The sequence below is a fragment of the Lepisosteus oculatus genome, chromosome 1 (genome assembly GCF_040954835.1).
Source record: "Lepisosteus oculatus isolate fLepOcu1 chromosome 1, fLepOcu1.hap2, whole genome shotgun sequence".
Lineage (NCBI taxonomy): Eukaryota > Metazoa > Chordata > Actinopteri > Semionotiformes > Lepisosteidae > Lepisosteus > Lepisosteus oculatus.
The window spans coordinates 42,694,974-42,717,692 of record NC_090696.1 but is presented as its reverse complement, the minus strand read 5'-3'; the positions used below and the strand labels follow the sequence as shown (position 1 = coordinate 42,717,692).

Sequence of the window (22,719 nt, the reverse complement as noted above, 5' to 3'; positions counted from 1 at the left end):
TTTAGACACAAATGAGAACAACAATTAGAGGATCACCTCTATGGATATCAGGAAAAAAAGTAGCAAAATCAATATAGGTGCCTACTCTCTCTACTGCAAAAAAATTGTCAACACTCTTATTAACTCTATGACCTGTTCAGACTAGAAAGGAGCAACGAGGGTCATTCATTTAAATCCAAGAAGGTATTACAATGACAAGCTGAAAAAAAATAACTTTCAGTCTTGAACAGATAAGCCAACAACTATACAAGATTTAAAATCTCGATAAAGATACTCAAAGTCAATCTAGAGCACTCACAATGCCGAGGACACAACTGGAAATCATGTGGAAGTGCATTTAAAACGGAGAACTGGAAGCTGTTTTTGATATATAGGATTGTGGGAGTCGGAACAAGCAACCTGGTCATGTTTCCCATGAGGCCAATATCCTGGTTTCATTCACATAATGGCAGGATGAGATCCTTAGATCACTTAACTTCTCCAAACCACTAAGGATAGATGGGTCAAAAGACCTCCTCTCATTCGTAATCTTTACACTCTCCTTAAACTCAGTTTGACTAGATGCATTTCTCACCCCTTGCCATAATTTCTCTGTTGTCCTCATTAAGGAACTTATTAGAGGAAGAGACCTCAATCTATTGATTTACAGTATAACTCCAAATTACTGATTCATAACTCCAAAAAAATGACAACTAAGGAATTCACCTGCAGTGTCATTTATCTTCCTTCCTTCTTTTTCTCTCCTTCAGTGAAATGTCTCCTGACAAATTTGCATATTTATTTCAATTATGCATGTTTTACTTTTTCCACCATTCAGTAAGTAATAATAATAAAAATAATAATTGAGGAGAACCATCCTCAAATATCCCTTAATAAAGCTCTCTTCTTTGAGGTCTGTGCAATGCAATATCATGTTCAGCTCCACTGGCTGACTTTAGAGTCATTTGAGTTGTAAGAGTTTGAATGACAAACTAAGAAACAGTTCCAAAGTCAGCAAGAACACATGCGATATACTGTACAAACAGAAAACAGTAATTGACCACGTTAACGTATCATTTCTATAGGTATTAAAATGGGATTATACACAATAAAAAGCACACTTGATCAACAATTTAAATTATGGAATTAATATGTATAAATTAGTATAAGTGTTGTTTGTCTCAAGTTCTGCTTGTCACAAGTGTGGATTTTTTCAATTAAATTAACTAAAAAAACCTATGTAAAAGACATACAAGTAGAATATCACAGTTCAAGAAACGCATAGTAACACAAAAAGACAAGACAAACACAAACTGACTTCTTAGAAGGATAAGAAATTCTCTTATAAAATGAAATGTAACCACTATATATTGCAGCTACTGTATTGCTGGAGACTTGCCTTACTGTTTGCAATTTTAATTTGCACAGCTGCATATTTAATCTAATGGTCAACTGCATTTTTTTGGAAGTATCATTATTATTTTGGATAACTACTGTGCAGCCATGTATCCTTTCATCTATAACTCAGCCGATGAAAAAGAGGCTACAAACCTAGATCTGTGGAGCTTTTTGTTGTTATTACTGAAAGATGCGGGTGAATTTTATTATATGAGTGATTAATAATGGCAATGTAACTGGTCGGTTATGTACTAATGAGTTGCAAGCTGGTTAATAAGGTCAAGGCCCATTAGCTGGCCATTAACTGACCAGTAGTGGACTAACCCATTGTGTATGATTGTCTAACATGAAATCACCTTCAGTGTAACTGGCAAACTGCTTGGCTTCCAAAGAGAGCGTTGTGATGTCGGAACACAGGACCTGGATGGTATTCAACATCCTGGTGTGTGGAGTCCAGGAGAGGGCTGTTATTCCACTCTATAACACTGCCCAGGCTTGGCTCAGAGCTCAGCTCCGCTTGCAGGCTTTCAGATGCGTTCAGAGCCAAGGCTTAGCGTGACAAGCCTAGAAAAGGGGGCATGGTCTAAGTTACAGTGCACAGTCTTTCAAACAAGAATTAACAGGTCATGCATATGTTTCTCTTCTCTTTTCTTAATAAAAAAGATCATTTGGTATTTCCAATCTCTTTTGCCCATAGGCATAATGGCACTTCTCCCCTGAAGGACACCAGATAAGGATAATCCTACGGTCTCACCACCTTTCTGGGTCTGGAAAATGGTAAGCCTAACCAGCAAATACTGCCAACTACTTCTGAACCACGGAGGACAAAGAGAATCCTGAGCCTGGCCTTTCGGCAGACCACTGGTGCCTGTGGTATGGACTCTAAGCTGGAGTTCGACCGACTGTAGCACAGAGAGCACACACACTCCATTACACATTCACTGACATACAGTACTAAAGCACCCTTATTATCTTATTATTTGAAGCCTGGGGGAGGGTTTAAAAACATAAATGCAATTACCAGAATTATGAAAGAAAACAACAGAGATTGCAATGAGCAGAAAAAGCCTGCGTTGTGCACCTCCCATAAAAAATGAGATTGAATCAAGATGTCTTTCGGTAAAATGTGTCAAATGCGGCTAAAATTTAGAAACAATCATTAAACGATCATACAGATTAATGAATTGTTTGTTAGGGAGGAATTGGAACTTCCTGTTGCTTGTGCAGCTTAGTGTTAGTTATGTTCCTGCCTCTGCCTAAAATACAACTTGGAAAAATGGCAGAAACTGATGGAGGTTAAATCCATATAAGGATGTCTTCATACAGTCCCTCTTAAATATTTCCAGCACAATGATCCAAACCAAATAAAACCTTCTGTAAGTATCTGCTTAGAAGCTTTTACTAGCATTATCTTCAAATGAAGGGAGAAACTGGATTAAAACGTGGACTGTTCAGTCACAAGAGGACAGAAACCTCTTGTCAAAAGTTAGAGAAAGGTAGGCCTATAAATCACTAAACATCCGGAGGGTTCCTGAACCTTCTGTGTATAGTAGCCTTCACTATTGCTATCATAAGGGTTTGTATCTCATAGGTTATTCTATTTATTCATAAGGGTGTGTTTATCATAGGCTACATTATTGCCATAATAACACAGACAGCAAAGGGATACTGCCTGCTGTTACACATGATTCCATGGTAATAGAAAACAGTTAATTTCTCCCCCAAATAAACAGAAATTAAGCTATGTACAGTAGCTCTGTAGAATAGGGCAATTATGCTGTCAGTATGGCACAAATCCATCTCTATCCCATGTAGATGGACAAATTCTAAGCCAAAGTACATGACTAACAGAGAATAAACCTATAACAGCAGCTTTCATAACATCCTAGTTATGAAAACTCATGATCACTCTGAGGCTTAATTTTAACTAAGCAAGCAACAGTAATTTCTCACTGAAAATCGTACTGGGAACAATTCATTCTCAAAATTAAATCTAAAAAATACCCACAGAAAGAAAGTTCACACCGTGTGAACATATGAACAGAACTGCCCTGCGGAACGAGTTCCATTACTATTTTCCTACTACAAGTCACTCAGTAATGAACTATTACCTGTGCTTTATGGTACCACAAGCTTTCTGTTACAATGCAATTATCTTTTTCTTCCATTTTCATTAAAATTTCACACTGAAGCATCCAAAAAGAGAGGGTGTAGCACTTCAAGTGTGACTAAATGATTTAGTGCCTGTATGTTTTCCATTCCTGTAGTTATCTCTGCATGTTTACGCAGGGAAACCAATTTCCTTTTTGCACAGATTATTGCTGCATTCTCTCCTACATCTTTTGAGTTCACTTATGCTGATATGCTAGGACTTCAGTGTGAGCACAAACATTAGCATAATGCTGCAGAACGCAGGCCCCTGCAATGAAACTGGTGAATACATCTTTTGGATAAAGATAATGTATTGGATTATGATGACATTAGATAAAGGTAAAGACTGCCTTTCAATTCAACATGCTGCATTCCTTAAATTTAAAAGTTTTTGGCACGGTACAGTTCAAGGCTATATGCTTATACCATAGTGTGTAAAGAGCTCTTAAGAGGATGTTTGCTAAAAGATTACATTTCTGGAATCTTTTCCCCTCATTTCAGTATAAGGTTCCACTCACAATCATTCCAAATCATTTGTATTGTGAATTCTTCATTTCTTTCACTGAACCAACTCTCTCACTATCCTATTATACTAATTGAAACTGACACATTAGTTCTGTTCTGTATCAAAAGTGAAAGATAATCCACTTCTAGCAATCAAAATGAATGAAGAAAAAAAAGCAATATACACACTGGAAAAAACAATTCTACAAGCTCCCAAATTATTCTAGTTCAGTCTCTATTCTCCACTAAAGGTCCTGTTTTCTTTAACACATTGAATGCGTTATCTAAAATAAAGAACCGCAGCAATATAAATTTATACAATGAATCATAATCACAAGCTATAAATTAATGTTGGAATACATGCTGAATATTTGATATTTAAAAGAATGTTGAATAAACATTTATTTTAAGACTCATTAAAGAGCAAATGTTAATTTTGGAACAAATGTTATCCAATAATCAGCACACACACAGTTCGTTCTAACAGTTGTGAGGTAATTTTACAGACTGGGCTGAAAACAATGTTTCTTTCAAACTGCATGACATAATTTGTTATTAGACATGTCACTTCATCTTCAGACTTATTACTACAGATTGGCTGGGGTGAGGTGGGGGTGAAGACGTACCCTAAGCATGATTAATTTTAGAAGGTACAGACCTTTATAAAGCGTAACAATCTCATTATTTTTTATTGCAGAAAACTATGCATGCACAATAGCAAAGACTTTGAAATTAAAACACTTGGAACACTTGTGTAGATGGGGCTTTACTGTATTACTGTATGTTGTCTACTGTATGTAGTAATTACTGTAACATTAAACTAAAATCTTGCAGAAATGAAAAGCTGCAACATATTTTATACTTTAAAGAGTGGATAAAATGCACTAAAGATAATTGTAGGTATTCCAGGAGGGATAGTCTGTAATTTAGGAAGTTTTTACACAGCTGATATACGAGACATAAATTGGGTCTGTCATTTCCAGCTCATAAAATTAAAAATTAACATGTTAAAAGAAAATTCGAAAAATTTTAAATGAATGCACATCATTTTTATCTTAGGTGTCCTTGGCTAAGCTTTCATTCAAAGATCTCCCCAGAGAGCACAGACTGCTTACTTAAAAGGACACAACTGGGGGGAGTGATGACCTATTCTGCTGTCACCAGAGAGAGCGCATCACATATTAAATGTCATAGAACAAGAAGTCCTAACTGACAGGTAAAAGGCAGGCTGAAAATTGTTTAGGAACATTAGCAAGTTTGACTTAATAAATAATTACATTTTACAAATGTCAGTGAGAAGTGGGCTTTGATTAAAAACAGAAGGAGGATAATTAACAACAGTACTGAAGCCTGTTGTCATGCCTCTGTCACTCATTTTCTGTTCTGCAGATCACAGAGAGTGATATTTTCAAAGCTTATATTCAAAGAGGAAAACAAAATACGTCTTAAGTGCCTAATCTAAATAGATATGTTAAGTAATCTAAACATATCAGATGACATTAATAGCTTATAAGACTTACTGTATAACCTCTGCTTTTGAAATTGTTCGTTTAATGCCTGAATTTTACCCTTCAGAGTTTTTCTTGCTAGAGAAATGGTCTCAGGATGTTAGTACCATGTTCTGTTTTACATCCCTATTTTTGGTTGTCACTGGGGAATGAATTGAAATAAAAGAGCTTAACACCTTTCTGGTCATGCACATGTCTGTCAGTATAAACATAACTAAACCTGGGAATGTTTTTTAAAATTGAAATATATTAATCTTTTTGGTGACAGCTAGTGTAAACAAGAATTATACTTAGCTAAGTCCATATAATAATATTCTGAGCCTGTACTGTAGTTTAAAAAAATGTCTTTATCCTGAGATTAATAGAAGACAGAGACCCTCTCTTCAATTTGTTAAAACAGTAAACAGTCTAATATCAGTTTTTCACCATAACATCTTCATAGCTCCTGTTGATGCCAAGTATGCTTTTTTCTAATACAATATGCTTACAAGATAAAAACAGGCATAACTTTACAATAAATGAATCACATAAGATAAACATCCATCCATTTTCTAATTGATTTATTCAATTCTGTGGCCAGGGAGCTGCAGGCAAGCCCATCCCAGCAAGCGACAGGCGCATGATCTGTTTAATTTTAATGAATAACATGCTATTCAATTTAATGACAACACTTAAAAAAAGGTAAGCCAAACTACCTAAAAACAACCCAACTAATTACCATTCAAGACATTCAAGCTGTTTTCAACATGAAAGGTCGAGCAAATCAGACTATCTTCAACACGTGCAGATAAGATTCCAAAGCCATCAAAATGTAAAAGACTGCTTCTGTGTTTTACACCTGATATAGTATATTTTATTATACTATAAACGCATGGCTATTCACAGTGGATTTCCAGCTGTTTTACAAACATGGATAAGGCAGGTAAAAGCAAGTGAAGCATGCTGTTCATTAACTGTATTTGCATGTGTGCAACTTTACTCTGTTTACTCACAGACAACCCAAAATACAAAATGCTGACCTTGTAAGGCACAGATCATTGAGCATTGTGCATTGTGTACTTTCCCCACTAAACCCTAGTTTGGCTGAATTACTGCTCAAGGAACAGCAGCTGTTTATTGCTCTTGCTCTGTAAGGGCAGGTTTTCACATTACCTATCAACTCCAAAGACAAGCTATTGCTTTAAATAAGCTTCTCTTACAACAGGATAAACCAGAACTACTGTATTTGTATGTTTCGCTTTGTTTTCTTCTCTCAAGGTCTTATGCTAGTCACTTGTAAAAACAAACTGGATTTAAAAATCTGACTAAAGGCTCACATTTTATCACTGTTCTCAACCATAAGCTTAAAACATTATAGATCAAGTGCTTCATGGAAATCTGCCATAAAGCATTCATTTTCTCAAATTTGACTAGGAGGTTTTACAGTTTTAATTTATTCTGAGCCTAAAGAACTCGTTAAAGTTGTCTCTGTTTGCAGATTGTACCCCCCTAATTATATTAAAGAAATATGTAACTTATTTCCAGTGCAGGAGTATTTTGGAAACTTATTTCCAGAGCAGTGAGCTAAGTTAGACACTTGTAAGTGTTAGAAATACTTTTCCATTGTAAAAAAGGGGATAAAGCTTAAAACTGCAGATTATCCAAATAACAATAAATATTATATTACATTTTAGTACTATAATATTAATACCTTGCTAATAGATGTTTCCATGTTTCATCTAATGCTGTTCTATTAAGTATAAATAAATACAGCAAGGGCCATCACTGACAATGATGCATACTCTATATTACTCATTATGGAATACTGTATTATACTTTACCGTATATGCAATGATGATGCAGCTGACCATATATATGATTAGGATATATTACCAGAAAAAAAAAATACATGAGGTTTTACAAATACTCTATGAAAATATCTGTATAACGACAGCAGTTTGCATAACAGTGACCTCCTCTGGGTTCAGTCAAGTCCTTAGTTCTTATCCAGTCAAACAATTTACACATGTACTTTAAGCATTAAAAGCATAAGCATGAAAAGGATTTAATGCAATGCTCATTACTAAGCTGAGAAAATGAGGTAAAGCTATTAAAGAGGTATTAATATTACTATTTGGATGATGTGGATGATTTGGACGACAAGCTGTGATGGTCAGCTTTGACCTGTATTTTACAATGGAAGAGTATTTCTAACACAAGTCTCTATTTTAGAGGACATACGCCTGCGCTAGAAATAAAAGTACTACCTATTTTTTATTTTAAAAGAAAATCACATCCACGCGTTTCACATGTTAATTAAACCTTCCCATTAACTTGGTAACCATCCATCTATTTTCTAAGTGCTTCTTCCAATTCAGGGCCACAGGGGAGCTGAAGCCGGTCCTGGCTACCAATGGGTACAAGGCAAGATACACCCTGGACAGGACAGGTCCATTATAGTGAACACACAGACACTGACATACACACACACACACACACACACACCTAGGGCCAAATTTCCTTATGCTTTTGGACTGTGGGAGGAAACCCACGTGAATATGGGAAGAACAGCAGCCATATCACTCTGCAACTCAAGTACAACTGGCAGCCCACTGAAGGTAAGCAAGTGTGAGACTGGTCAGTACCTGGATTGGAGACTTCCAGGGAAAAACTAAGGTTGCTGCTGGAAGAGCATATGGAGCACTATGGCTGCCGTCGCATCATCCAGGTGGATGCTGCACATTGGTGGTGGTGGAGTGGAGTCCCCATTACCTGTAAAGCGCTTTGAGTGGAGTGTCCAGAAAAGCATTATATAAGTGTAAGTAATTATTATTATAATTATAACATACTGTACAAACTACATATAGATAGCACCCCAGGTTTGGAACTGAACCCTGTGTCCCAACCCTGTGAGGTAGCAATGCTAACCACTGAGCCACTGTCCTTCCCCTGTTAACAACTGGCATATAAATTTGTCAGTTTAAAAGCATTTAGCAAATATAATAATCCAATAACAAATTACATTAATATTAAAATGATGGGATAATTTTCTTCACTGTTGTCCCTTTGTTAACAGTTAACAGTTTCTGTTTCACAATACCCTACAGTGATGTCTGAATGTGATGGAAGTGCATCACGTTTTTTTAAGTTTATACAAATACACATTAAGGACATTTCTGTTTGCCATTTAACCCGTGTGGCATGCAACTGATTTATACAATGTTTACAATGTGCAAGATATTTACCATAGTATTATGCTGCACTCAGTTTTGAATGGATCAGTATTAGAAAATCTACAAAACCTTCACAAATGGAGGATCAATATGGAAATATGTCCCCCATTTCAAGAGCTTCTGCAAAATAGAGAAAAACCTGCCTCAGAAGCCATAGCATGCCCGTGACTCCAGTTTTAAGTCCTTTTACTCCTGCAGGCCATTTTCAGGAGGAAGAAGCTTTGTATTCAAGATGCTAAATCATTGGCAGGTGTCCGAGTGCTTGAGAAAGGAGCCAGTGATTTCAGCTGGCTTGTTGCTCAAACCCTTTTCCAAGTGCTCAATCGGGATTACATCAGGCTTCAGATGTACAGTGAAAACCACCCTACATCTGGCTTCAAAATGTAAAAATACGCACACAGCCGTAGAACCTTATGAACAGAATGAGGTAACAGGTTAGAAAAGTCACGTAAAAAGTTTCCTGATGATGCATCTACAGTATTTTAAAAAACCTATTTCACAAAGACGTTCATGAGCCTCTCAAACAGTTTCCCAAGTGCTAAATCTATCATCAGTGTCAACTATCAGAACAAGCAGTTCTCCATCTCCCCAACTAAGTAAATGTACATTACATGTACAAATGTTTCACCAATGATTCTTACATTATTAAACCTCCAGTACGTGGAATTGTTTCCAAAACCAGGACATAACAAAAAAGGCTTTGATCAATGGCCATAAGCCAAACCAGCTGCATGTCATCACAAACCTTCATTGGGTTATTAGAAACTGTAGCCGCCGACTCAGGTTAGGTATAATTTGTACTAATGTCTCATAAATTTAGCTGCAAGCCCTGCAAGATGTAATCAAGTTAGAGAAAATCTGAAGAGAGCTCTCGTTATTTCCTTCTTAATAGGGTTAGCTACTCACATGAGGTAGCCTCATCTTCACTGGGAATATTATGCATAAAATCTGCGGTAAAATACTTACACACAAGCTGCTTCCAAATCAAAATGTTGCCAATAAAATGATCTCTACATATCAAAACACCTAAAACTGAGGATGAAAAAAATATATAGTATGTACAGTTACAGATTTTACAGTTTCATGTTCATTTACTGTTTTCCTTATCAGCTAATTCTACACCTTGAAGATGAAGAGAACTGACATTGGCAATCAAAAAAGACAAATTTCACTTAAAGTTTATTTATCATGATTGAGACTGTCTAGCTCAGTTCATGCCAGGGAAAAAAAACTGAATACACAATAAACAATTCATAATTATGAAACCTACTTACTAAACTAAAATGCATAAAGAATTAATAAAAATTAAAAGTGCCCCAGCAAAAGGCTCTGTAGCATTTACATAGACTGAAAAGTTAAAGAACTATTTAAAATGCAATGAAAAAGAGGTCTTATTTAGCTCCAAGCTTCAAGTTTAAATTAATCTGAGCTTTTTTGGAACACGAAATTCAAAATACACCGATTCTGGAATATCAATATAGGTTCAGTGATTACTTGGATTGTCTTCCTTGTGTACAGTACTCTTCACATCCTTCAGTATTCCGTCCTTTGTATTTTTTAAAAGGGGGATGTCTAGAACAGTATACTGTACTGTACGTGCTGTTTCCAGCTATAATAAACACTAAATAATAAACACTTTCACTGTGGTGCTCTGAACATGTAAGCTCATTATCCAAGCAGTGTTCAAGCACAGCATGTTCTGTTCAAATCAAGACAGGGGAGCCATGCAAAGGCATTGGGTTTACTGACTGCTTTGATTCCTTCCTCAAACATTATGATGGTTCAAGTACTGACGGTCTGGTGCTTGACACGGTAACAAAGAGGGTGGCTGCAAATACCCCAGCGATGGATGAGGCCAGTGATGGATGAGAAGGTGGCAGGGTTGGGTTGGGTGGAGTCTCGGAGTCCTGTGAGTCAGTGGAAGTAAAGGCGAAAGTGGCCAATTCAGCTGACAGTGGTGAGAGCAAAGTTCTTAGAGGAAAGTTAGTTACTCAGTCTATTGGACGTCAGGGCTCCAGATACACATCTCAATGTCCTATTCAGCTGCACACCCATGTTCTTGTCATGGGCACTACCTGCCCAGGCAAGTTAGTGGTTCTCTGTGGAGGGAAAGGAGAGTACAGTCATCCAGAGATGACAAGGTCCCTGCCTGAAGCTGTATTTCTTAGTCTGTTAAAAAGGTTGATGTGGCCTTGAATTTTTGGTGGTCTCTGCCTCAGGTATTCCTTGAAGGTATGGTCAAGGATAACGCCAAGCTACAATGGATACCTTGTAATTCTTAAATGTACTGTATGGGCAATTTCTTAATTATTATGTTAATTTCCATTGTCCATTGAGACTGCCAAGATGATTTTATCTCCTGTAACACTATTTTTTTTCTTTTCATCATGATGTTATCTTCCCATCACATTGTGCAATTAATGATTTGAAAGAGGTATGCTGCATGCAATACATTTCTGTTGAATTTAGCAAAGTTCCCTAATTACAGATATTTCAGGAAAAAAAAGAGGCAGACGGATGCAAGTGTATTTATTACACAAGGGTCCTCAGTTACATTCCAAGGGGTCAGAAAACATTCAGCTCAACAGGGAGTTGGAAATAGCTGCAAGAAAAAAAACACTTTGCATAAATCATGCAAATTCAAGGATCAGAGCAATCTTCATAAGTCTCACCCGACACATAAGATGGGGTGTTTGAAGCTATTAGAGGGATACATATGAATTACAGGTAAAATTAATCTCTTACATAAGGAGAATATTAAAAAAGGTTAATCATTATTATTATTATTATACTATTAAGAATAGTTAAGCAATTACTGTACCTTACCTTTGAATTAACTGCCTAATAAACCAGTATGTAAGTTTAACCCAGCAATATGTTTAATTAATTTGGAACTTTAGAATTTGGTATATGAGCAATGAAGCTTGAATGCAGCACATTTCCCAATAAATTAAAGGGATGCAGAAGCTGTACCATATTAAAGACTTATTATGTCGTGATTCTTGAGGATGTATGATTGGAAAACTTTAAATTGGTCCAGTTAATCTAATTAGGTCATTAAGACAAGAGATTAAATGAAAACACACAGACAGTGCAGTCTTCCAGGACAGGTACAACAATACAGTCACCATGAAAAACTTTAATATGTCCTTTTTAAGCACTGGACATTTTACGATCAGGAACTGTGGAATATAATAGAGGAAACAACGTGTCCAGAAGATTATTAATGAAATTGAGACACTGGTGTGAATGTACATTGTAAAAATACAGAGCTCCATCCTTTATTTTTAGCGAGATGCACTCTAAATAAAGGAACATTAAAGCAAAAAGTTATCTAGCTTTACTAAAAAAATCAATGATCACTCTTGTCATAATACTGTAAATGTTACTCTCATAGTAATTTACACTCCAAATTAAACTTATTGATAGTTGACACAATAAGGAAAAAACTTTTAAAAAGTTTTAATCTTTGTTTTAGAGCTATTTTGATAGCTGACTTAGTCAACTAAGGAATGATGGATTCAATTATGTATCCCTGGATATTACAGTCTAAAGTTTAAAAGCATTTTAAAAAGTTTAAAAACACAAGAAAAATCACATTCGTTTTTCGTAGAGTTACTGTACAAGCTGTTGAACTGAAATCAGTGCAGTAGCTTAAATTAGACAGCTTAACAATACATGCAGAATTCAGGATCTCATGTTAAAGTGGAATCTGGCAAGTAGAACTTAAATAATATCCACAGATATCAGTAAAACCAAAATCAAAAGTCTTCTCTAGGCTGTACACAGTTTGCAGCTTAGCATCAAGAAAAGGGATTTGGCTGACAACCTTCTTACACAGTCCAGAAAAACTGCCATTTTAAACATGGCTCAGCCAACAAATATGTCCAAGCAGATGTGATTGCTTATTTTTACTACAGTATAATTACTACTATATTAGGCAACAATTTAAAATTGTTTTATGAATTATATTAACTTGAATAATTAGAGATTGTCTAATCTTCTGACAATAAAATAAGTTCAAAGCAAATATCAGATGTCATTTGTGCTGTCTTAGGCTGCTGCTAATTACTATTGTAAGTGCTCATTTAAAAATATAGATATACACAGATTAATCGACCCATTAACTGATGCTCACAAATCAAATTATCAAATATTGTCAGCACATTAGTTTATTATACACCTACCCTACCCCAGTCTTGGCTTCAGTGACTGGTGTGTAGCACAGAGACTGAAGACCTACATACGCGTGCTCAGTACTGTATATAAAGTCATTAAGGTTGGGATGTTGAAAGAAGTCAAAATTTTCAATGTTTTCTGTCACACTCAAAAGACTTAACTTAGCTATAGTCAGTAAGTTGTTTTTCATTGCAGTGTTCAGAGACAGAAGGACTTTTCACACTTCTGGGTAGTTTTCTTATTACAAATTCAGTTTATGGACCAGAGATTCCCTCACAGTGGTAAACAGTTGGCAGTGATAGTTGACCAGGGCACTCTGGCCTTCAGCAATAAGGTCTTACCACTGAGCGCTTGCAAGCTTGTTGTGGCATTAGCAGGAGGTGCACTGCTCTTCCACTCAGTACTAACTATCCTGTAGAGCTCTGTGGAGTAAAGATGGGTTCATATTTATTCAGTTCTATATAACCCACACAACAGATATTACTCCCAACACACAAAAAATCACAAGCAAAATTAGGTCTGAGCTTTTCAAAATAAGCTGTAACTCTCTTAAAGAGGCTCATCAATACAGACTGGAATTATAAAAACAAATATACTGTATACCACACAAAAGTCTCCAAGGTTCACATGGACCAAACTAATAATCACAACAAGAGGACTTGTGTTTACTATCCAATATGAAACTAGTGTCATATAAAGACAAGCTCATTCAGAAACTCACTATTCCTGACACAGATAAAATAATCCTCATGTACTGTTTGACTGCAGTAACACTTTTGTTTCATGTGAGAAACAGCACTGTTACAAATCACATTGTTTAGTTAATGCCATGGAAAGGACAACATTTCACAAAAATAGCAGAAAGGTGAAGATGACATTTCATCAGTAATGACAGTACAATACTACAAAAATTAGATTGGAGTTTGAAGATATTCCATTGTTACCCTTCTTTACATTGTAAATTTGGATCTAAAATATTTCCACAAACACTGGAAACAATGGCTGCTTGTACAAAGTGATAGCAAGGAAGCATCCAACAGGAATTCATCTGTTGTAAAGGCTATTAACCTTTACCCCCCAGACAAATGAGTCTTTTACCCACCTTCTCCCCTAGAGAAAATTTCTGTAAACGAATAGAAAAAGAAAATGCCCTTCAGCTTTCGTGCATCCTCAGGCAGAAGCACAAAGAAAACCCCCCTGCGCCCGGGTGCTTCCAGCCAAAATCCCTCCTTTCACTTCTCAAAGCTGTTCCACTGCCCACAGCCAAAACTAACCAGTGGAGCGCAGGTGCACATAGTGAGCTGGAGAACTCTGTTGACCTGCAGTTTTCTGCTAAACCCTTATGTGGGATAATATTTTAAGCTACATGCTGAAACAAACTATGAAGTACTAATACATGTAAAGATCTCATTTTAAGCTCATGCTATCTGTAGGAATTGCTTTTTTGGTATCTGCCTTTGTGCTTTTATCCTGAACTGGAACATAACCAGTACAAATGTTAAAAGGCAACAGACAGCATCTTTGAGAAAATAAGACATTTTTCGAGAAAAGCATTTGCTTGCTAATTTAATTTCAAGTTAGACTCGGTTCCCCTATGGCCACATCTCTATAAGCAATGGGCATAAGGCAGGGTACACCCTGGACAGGATACCAGTCTATCGCCGGGCAGACTGACACAAACACACAAAACAGCCAATGTTCCCAAAAGCACATTTTTGGATTGTCGAAAACTGAGCACCCAGGGGAAACCCACATGAACACAGGAAGAGCATACAAATTCCACACAGGTTTACATACAGAGTGCAGTTAATTACACAACAAAGAAAAGCCTTGTGACTATATGACACAGAAGACATTCCCAGCTCCTTTCTTCTTTTTAAGCCTATTTTTAAAATTGACTAAAAATTACATTGCCCACGATGTTTAATAGTTTATGCACTGGTCATAAATAAAATGGGACCTTCAGAGGCATTTGTAATTTGCACAGAAATGACAAAGGGCGTTTAGTGTAAATACACTCCTCTTCTGCTACTACATACAATCCAGCTCTTCCACTAAATGATCTACACAATTTAAAGCCACAATCATACATATCCACACTGAAATATTAAACAGTGACATAAAATGTGCTGTTCTGTGCTAGTGGCTGCAATTTACCTATAGTAGCTCACAAACCTCTGCTTTCATTTATGCATTTCTCTGGTGGCCAATAATTTTTAGTTTTCATCATTAAGGAAACCAATATGATTTTGTTGTTTAGTGTGCATGTTGTTACAATAATGAACACAGCTGTTTATACCTAGCGGTTTAAGTGAAGCCTAGCAGCTCTGGATTGGGATTTTTGAATGGCAGCTTGGGAACAAGAAGGCAATTAGTGACAGCAAAAAAAGCTGTAGAAAACTGGCAGAGCATCCTCAAGGATTAGTAACTACCGCTGCTGAAACTGCTAGAATGATAATATTTTCCACTATACACAATAAATTCAATTTTAAGATTATGGGAGGATCTATAATTTCCCTGACTCTTTGCTACTATTTTGCCCCAAATTATTACAAGCAGCACAATAACACTTAACATTTTAAATGCACCAAAACTATATTTTTAAAACACATGGAAATCACAGGCAAACACATTGTGAGCCAAAACTACGGAGTTTAGTAAATTATTAAGATTCAGAAGCCAGGTAAACCGCGGAAAGGAGTTTATTTCATAGGTATCACTAATAACGCGTGTGGAAATTTTAACTTGGTGTGTGCAGAGTCACCTTGCCATAATTAGAATGCATGCCAGGCCCACTGGATTTGCGCTCTCTGCTTCAGTGAAAACATCTCTCTGAGCACAGGCATAGTCTGTCAGATATTAATAGTCTGGAGCTCATTGGAAGGGAAAACACTGCAGTGAAATTTGCCCTCTTCAGAGTCCCGGGAGTACTCAGCAGCAGATGTGGTCATCTGCCACTCATATCTGTATTTCTCTCAAACAAAAAATAACTAGGACCTCAAATAGGGGGGAGAATTGGGGGAAGAAAGTACTTACAGTATACCCACTGTGGAAATTCATTTCTTTACTGAAGTCCCATATAAAAACTAATGGTTACACGTACTGCTTCAATAACAGAGAAACATCTGTATTGTAGGAATAAATCTTCCCCTTGTGATTTTCGAGCTGTATGTTAATTGTTTTTTTTAATTAAACAAAGGCAGGTGTCACTTTTTTCAGATTTACAACATACAGCATAAGTTTCTTGGTAGCAATGTAACCTTCAATAATGGTACCTAAGGAATTGTGCAGTCAGATCTTTGAATGATCTCAAAAGAAAGACATATAGACGTACATGGGTTGAGAAATTAATCCTCGCTAGGAAGAAGAAATAAATGCCCAGAAACCAGTTTACTAGCAACTACATTCTGATTTTCAGTACTATTACTGCACATTCGTGTGTGAAAGATTCATTTGCAAGAAACTCAACACAAAAATACGGGATCTTTTTCCTCCAAGTGGTGATTCAGCACAGTGCTGACAACACATTTCAAGGAGAGTTTTTCAGATCAGTTTTTATTATTTGTTAAAAAAATTCACTATTATTTGTGAAAACGACTGAGGAAACGTTAATTAATTTGACAAAAAAAAGGTCTGAGGCAAAAGTGAAGTGTCAATATTCCCAGTAACTTGTCCCATAAAAAAAATAAAATAAAGATAAGGAGCAAAATGTAAAATTCTTTACAAATGTATGAAAAGGGCTTTTAGTAGCGGGTGAATAGTTTTATTGCTTTATACAACACAAAACATTGACCTGCTCGCAGAGAAGTTTGGAAAGCACACATTTTTTATTTGCGAGCTGTCCTTTTTCTATAAGGTTATCCAGTATGTTTTTCATTTGACCCGAAAATCCTCTGTGAATTGCAGGCTTTGCCGAATGCAAAACAACACTAATGATGTCAAAACAACTCTCGTTTTGTTCTCTTTGATCCCCACTGATCAAAGCTCAGTGCATTAGTTCAGGTGACGTGGTACAGTACCAGCAAAAAATCACCCACTCATGACAGACATGGATCAACTGCTCCTCTACCATGTGAAAAAAGGGGCAAAATGGATATAACAAAACAAAAAGGCAAAAAACTGAATTATGAAATGTGGGCTGAAACTCTCAGTAGCTCCCAACTGTTAATTATATTACCCGGAAATAATTGTGGAGGGCTGCAGTTATACAGTACAGCACTCTGACAATCATTTGGCTAGATCTTTGTAAACTAGCAATGCTATAAATCTCTAATGATGAGATGGTACTGAGGACTGCAGAGGAGACTAAAAAACACAAAAGCTTCCATCGGCAAGATACTGAAGACTTGACCCTGAGGAGAGATGATGTAGGTTCCTAAACCACAGTGTGGCTCTTCCTCATTCCATTTGTTCCCCTTCCCCCCAAGTGACCACCACTAAAATAAATGTGAATAAAAAGAACAGACTGAAAGACTAACAGAAAAGCATCTGATTCATGAGAATGTCCCACACTAATATTCATGTGAGACAAAGGAAGGGCCATTAAATACAAATTTTTGTCCTGAATCACAAATGCAGTGAGGTTTTCCTCACACTCCAAATAAAAACTAGGGCTTCAGTACAAGTCATTTTAGAAAGAGCTGAATTGAAATGATGAGATGGTACTCAGGACCACAGCACAGCAGAAGTCAATGATTTTTTTTCATTTAAGTCACAGTGACTTCTGTAAGAGGGACTTGATTTCAATATGGTTCCTTCTTCAGCAATGCTGGTAATGAAAAATGAAGGAATATTACCCTGTACAAGTTCTTCCTTCATAAAGATCACTGTCCTGGATTCAGACTCAGGGTGAATAAAGCCTGGTACAGTATTTTACTGCAAACAGTTGTGTTGGCAGTTAGTCTCTTCAATAAAAGAACAAAGAAAAATGCAGTACTTGAAACAGTTCCTGACTCTTTTCTGACAGTTAAATAAAGCTGTTAATTACTCAATATAGGGAACAAAAACCTTTGGGATATACAAGCTGGTAGAAAATGGGTTCATCCTGAAAATGGAAAAACAATTAAACAACTTAGGAATCCTGTAGCTGTGTATATCCCTGGTGAATAAATAAATTGAGCTTGTGTTTTTTATTCAAATATTTTCTCATTCTCTGCTGTCCTTGTCCTTGACATGAAAAGAGGCTGTAGCCATATAAAGACAACACCAGGTGAACAGGGTTCAGTACTCCACTATCCCCATTAAACAACACAACAGTGAGATGGAGTCAACATTTGTAAAGACTGTGAAGAAAGCAGCAGAAGAAAATTGGATAATGAAAATTATCATTCCACACTAACCTCACCTCAGCATTTCATAACTTTACCGTCATTGACTGATACAGTTCTCCATAGCCTTAAAAGCTCTGATCTTGGGGAAAGTAAAAGTTATTTACAGAAATATATTTTTGTTCGTTGAATAAAAAAATGTGGAAGGCACTTTGAGGGGCCTTATATTTCAAAAAGTGTTAAATCTTTACGTAGCAAACATTGCAGATTGTCTGCACTAATTTAAGGCAATTTATACACCTAAACCTTGCTGGAATGATAACTGTGCTTTAGAGAGCTTCTTCAAACCTGCACAAAGGTTGTTGAACAGATGCATTAACGTTAACAATCATCACTGACCTGCTGACTCCATAACCCCCTCATAATGATAGTGGGGTAATGCAAATACAGTCAGACACCACTATCAGTATAAATACTGGGAACATTGCCCTATTTGCAGAAGCTTTCAGAAAAAAAGCTATGGAATCCTACAGTAGTTTACCAACACGAAGAAGCTACCCATAAATTAAAATCAGCTTTTTACCCTGATTACGCTGATGGCACGGTCTTCTAAATCAATCAGATCCTGAAATAAGCTCTCCAGGGACATAGCGTCTAATGCATTAAGACTTAACCAGCATCAGCACTCTGCTGCATTATTCAATCAGCTGATGATGCTTCAGTGCATACGGTATTTTGGAATAACACAGCTTGTTAGCATTGTAAGCAACGGAAAAGAAATAGTTCAAATATATCTAAGGGGTGCATTTTGTTCTGTTTCTGAGATTAGCAGTCATTCAAGTTGTATTACTTTCCCTCCATAATAAATTAACTGGAATTCAACAATAATTTGTGGACTGTTTTGTAAATGCCCTGTTACAAGATTTCATTTAATTGATTTTTGTTAATTTTTATCAATTGAACACTAGGAGTTACTATGTACTACTTACTTCCTGCCTTATCAAGGTGAATTACACTGCAAGTTTGGGTTAGCCTATGCACTCAACACTGCTAGTACTGACAACGTTTTGTCTGGTTAACATTTTATTAGCATCTGTGTCTCACCTGGTACTACAGTAATCCTTATTTGACATAATTTGGAAGTTCATGCAAATGTATAACAACCCTTCAGGCAACATGAGAGACCAGAAACATTCTGCATCTATTTAGAAATGGAGGGTTTTGCTAAGCATAAGCAGATCTGGAATGATTCCCCCCCAACCCCCACCGAAAGCACCAATTTAAATGCAGCTTGAGTTTTTATTTTCTTTTTCTGAATGGTTTATAACATTCAAAGACTATGGAAGCCTAATTCTCTGCCTGAACGTGACCCTACCAAATATCTGTCAGACATGCACCCCAGGTTCAAGGCTTTTTTTCCTGTGTAAGTAATTAGCAGATGCTTGAAGCCTGGTTAACCTGTTTCTTATACTACTTATTCAACCAGTCCTCATTAGGGTACAGAGGGTGGTTTCACTGGGGAGATGTACTGAAATCCTCTCAAGGTTACCAACACTGCAATATTGAAATGACAATGCTAATTCACCTACTGGGCTCTTCATCTTTTGTTCTGCTGAACTAAAAGTTTTTTTTTTTATTTTTGGAAGAAAAGATCCTTTTATGAAGATTTACCAATGAATGCAAATCTTTTGTTTAATCTTTAAAAAAAATGTTCTTTCGTAATGAAAATGTATCTGTTCTGCTGCACTCATACAGTACATTATTTCGTAGAGATTTTCTGAAATAATTAGCAAGGAGCCACAGTGTTCAGATGTGTTAAAGTTGTATGAAAACTGAATTATAAAAAGCAAAATTAAGATTATCTAAATGTTTTATGTCCAGTAAATTAGAACGAACATTTGAGTTTGTTTTTCCCCCAATTAAAAAATACACTTCAAGATCCTGAAAATCACAACAATTTTCAAAAGAACTGTTAGACTGTGAAAAAAACATTCTAGCAAAGCTGACTTTGGGTTCAATTATGACATTAAATAAATTATATTCAGCCCTTCAGTCTATACCATAAAGCAAAATGGTTTTAGGCTGTTTCTCTGAACCCCATTTAGTGAAGTGGAGTCGAGTCTCCAGTGCTGGACTGTTCATATAACTGCTCTTAGAAGAACCAACCTTTTTTATTTCATTCAATTTTACATTCCCATTGTCCACATGGGGATTACAGAAAATGCAATTGCCCTTTTAACCCAGAGGTGCAACAGACCTCACGCGTCTACAAAAAATTTTCAGTACAGTCCAAAGCAGCTGTGCAGCTTCTTGTGCAGCGGTTTACTTCAGACAATCACAGCAGACCTCTTAAATCACTGAAGTAACAGACTTTAGATGGGATTCAGTTACCCTCAGATCAATACTGCACTGTGTGGCCTACATGTCCAGCATTATAGCTGTTAAAAGGCTAGGCTAAACTGTTGACCAACCTTTACAGACAGTACACATCCCAATACCACTTTGTTTTCTTAAAAGGCTTATCAGTGATATTGTATAAATACGCAAAACAACGGTCACTTGTTTTTTATTTGAATCAATGGAATCTTCACGTGTCTAAAAACCTTTCACACATGCAGCTGACCTCTCAAACTCCAATATTACATTAGTATACATACTGTATAATGTACTTGAACATTAGAAATCTATGCCAACAACGTGCTCCTTCAGCACACCAGGCAATTAAGGCTGTCATCTAAAACACCATTGCTGTATAGCTCCCTGACCTTACAAGTCTACTATGAACAAAAACACAGGAACACTGGAATATTTTAACATTGCAGCAGACAGTACTGCAGGTCTGAACTTTTAATTTGGTCCCAAGAATGTCCCAAGGGCAGGAACACCAAGCAGCACGTTGACAGCATGACAGGACTGGTATTGCTGTTGCTTTTAAGGGTAGGACTTTTCTCTGGGGAGGGGTCAACACTGCCTGAAGCAAAATCTGAAGGACTGAAGGAAAGTGATAAATTGACAGCAATACAAATTTTCAGATTTTTTAAATAGCAATTCCAATAACTTCATTAGTGAGGACCACAGCTTTCCAGACAAATCATATCTTACTTTGTGCTAACCTAAAGTCCTTGCGGTGAATGTCAAATTGCTCAAATCTATTTTTAAAAGATACTTTCCTTTAACTATGAAGCAATTATGTTCTTAATAAATGAGTGATATTTTCAAAGCAAACTGACACAGAAATGAACATTACCCTGTTAATCAATATTTGGAGTTAAGAGCTGCCCTACAGAATTAGGGTCTTTCATGTAAAGTACAGGCCATTATAACTGAGGGAGTTTGGAGATCACAAAGCCCGCTTCTGGCGTCAGTTCTTGATGTCGCTCTTCCTAGGCAGTGCTGTTTCCAAGGAAGAAACAGGAGAGCTGACGCGTTGCTCTCCCCACTTCCTGACGCCACACTACTCAACCCCGCAGAGCCCCGTCATCTCCATGAGCCAGCGACAGCAACCGCATGCCTGCTGAGTGCCTGTCTCTTTCATCACACCGGATCTGAAAGGCAATCTTCCTCTCTGCGGCCTTACCTGCTCTTACACTGGGAAAAAATAGCTGATCGCAAAAATAAAAAAATAGGGCACGCCGTGCAACATTTAGCATAACAGGTCTGAGGACGGTGTCATATGAATAATTCAGAGGGGCTTGTGAACTGTTTGACACGGTTTGCGCTGTAGAAATTCATTAAGGGGCCCCATTCCCTTGACATACATTTTTATTAACTGAATTTGTTACAGTAACAATACCCTATACTGCATTCTTATGTCTAATCTGTAGAGGCTAATATAGCAACATCAGGTTAGCTGAAGAACCTCAAACCTTCTCTTTTCAATACATACCAGAGCCTCAAACTACAGTCTCAACGCATAAAGAGAAATTGCTTCATAGTGTTTACTATATATTACATAGATGTTTTTCAGCAGCTCAGCTGAACTTTTTAGCAACAATGAACTGAGAAGGACATTTATTTAGCATTTTTTCTCTCAGACTTATGTCAGGAATACTTGATTTTGTTCACTAGAATACTAGAATGGTTCTTGTACTACATTAGCAAAATGTCCACTTTGATGCCACATAAAACTAAAATTCATGTAATTGCATCAACACTGTATACAGACAATGTGAAACAGGATGCTTGATCATTATATAGTGCTTTCTGATTCTATACTTAGATCAACTGTCGCTGCAATGATTAGGTATAGCAAAAAAATTGTTTATTTTACTGTATATCTACTGTGATTGTTTAACTATTAAAACACCCTTGTTTAAAATGAGGATGTTACCTGCTGTCATTCATGGCACCAGAGTCATGACACACAGCATGACAGTGTCCCAGAAAGAGAACATTCAGACACAGAAAATTAGTAATAGAACAGAAAATTCTATCATCAAACTTTATAGTACAGTAAGTACCTAGATGATAAATCTTGATTTATTATGATCTTCTTAAGGCTCTGCATTTTTGACCCTGCTA

At 36.7% G+C, this 22,719-nt stretch overlaps 1 protein-coding gene across 3 annotated transcripts in view; it reads right to left on the bottom strand.

Moving 5' to 3' along the window:
• The window catches only part of LOC102696634 (serine/threonine-protein phosphatase 2A 55 kDa regulatory subunit B gamma isoform), a 163,443-nt gene that overhangs the window by 67,145 nt on the left and 73,579 nt on the right, over positions 1-22,719 (bottom strand). Inside the window, exon 2 of one of the 3 annotated variants that reach the window (XM_015344887.2) lies at positions 1,734-1,941. The exons of the other annotated variants lie outside the window; for them this stretch is intronic. Coding sequence (XP_015200373.1) covers positions 1,734-1,815 — 82 coding nt within the window. The 5' untranslated portion in view covers positions 1,816-1,941. The remainder of the gene's footprint in view (positions 1-1,733; positions 1,942-22,719) is intronic. 3 annotated transcript variants of the gene reach the window in all.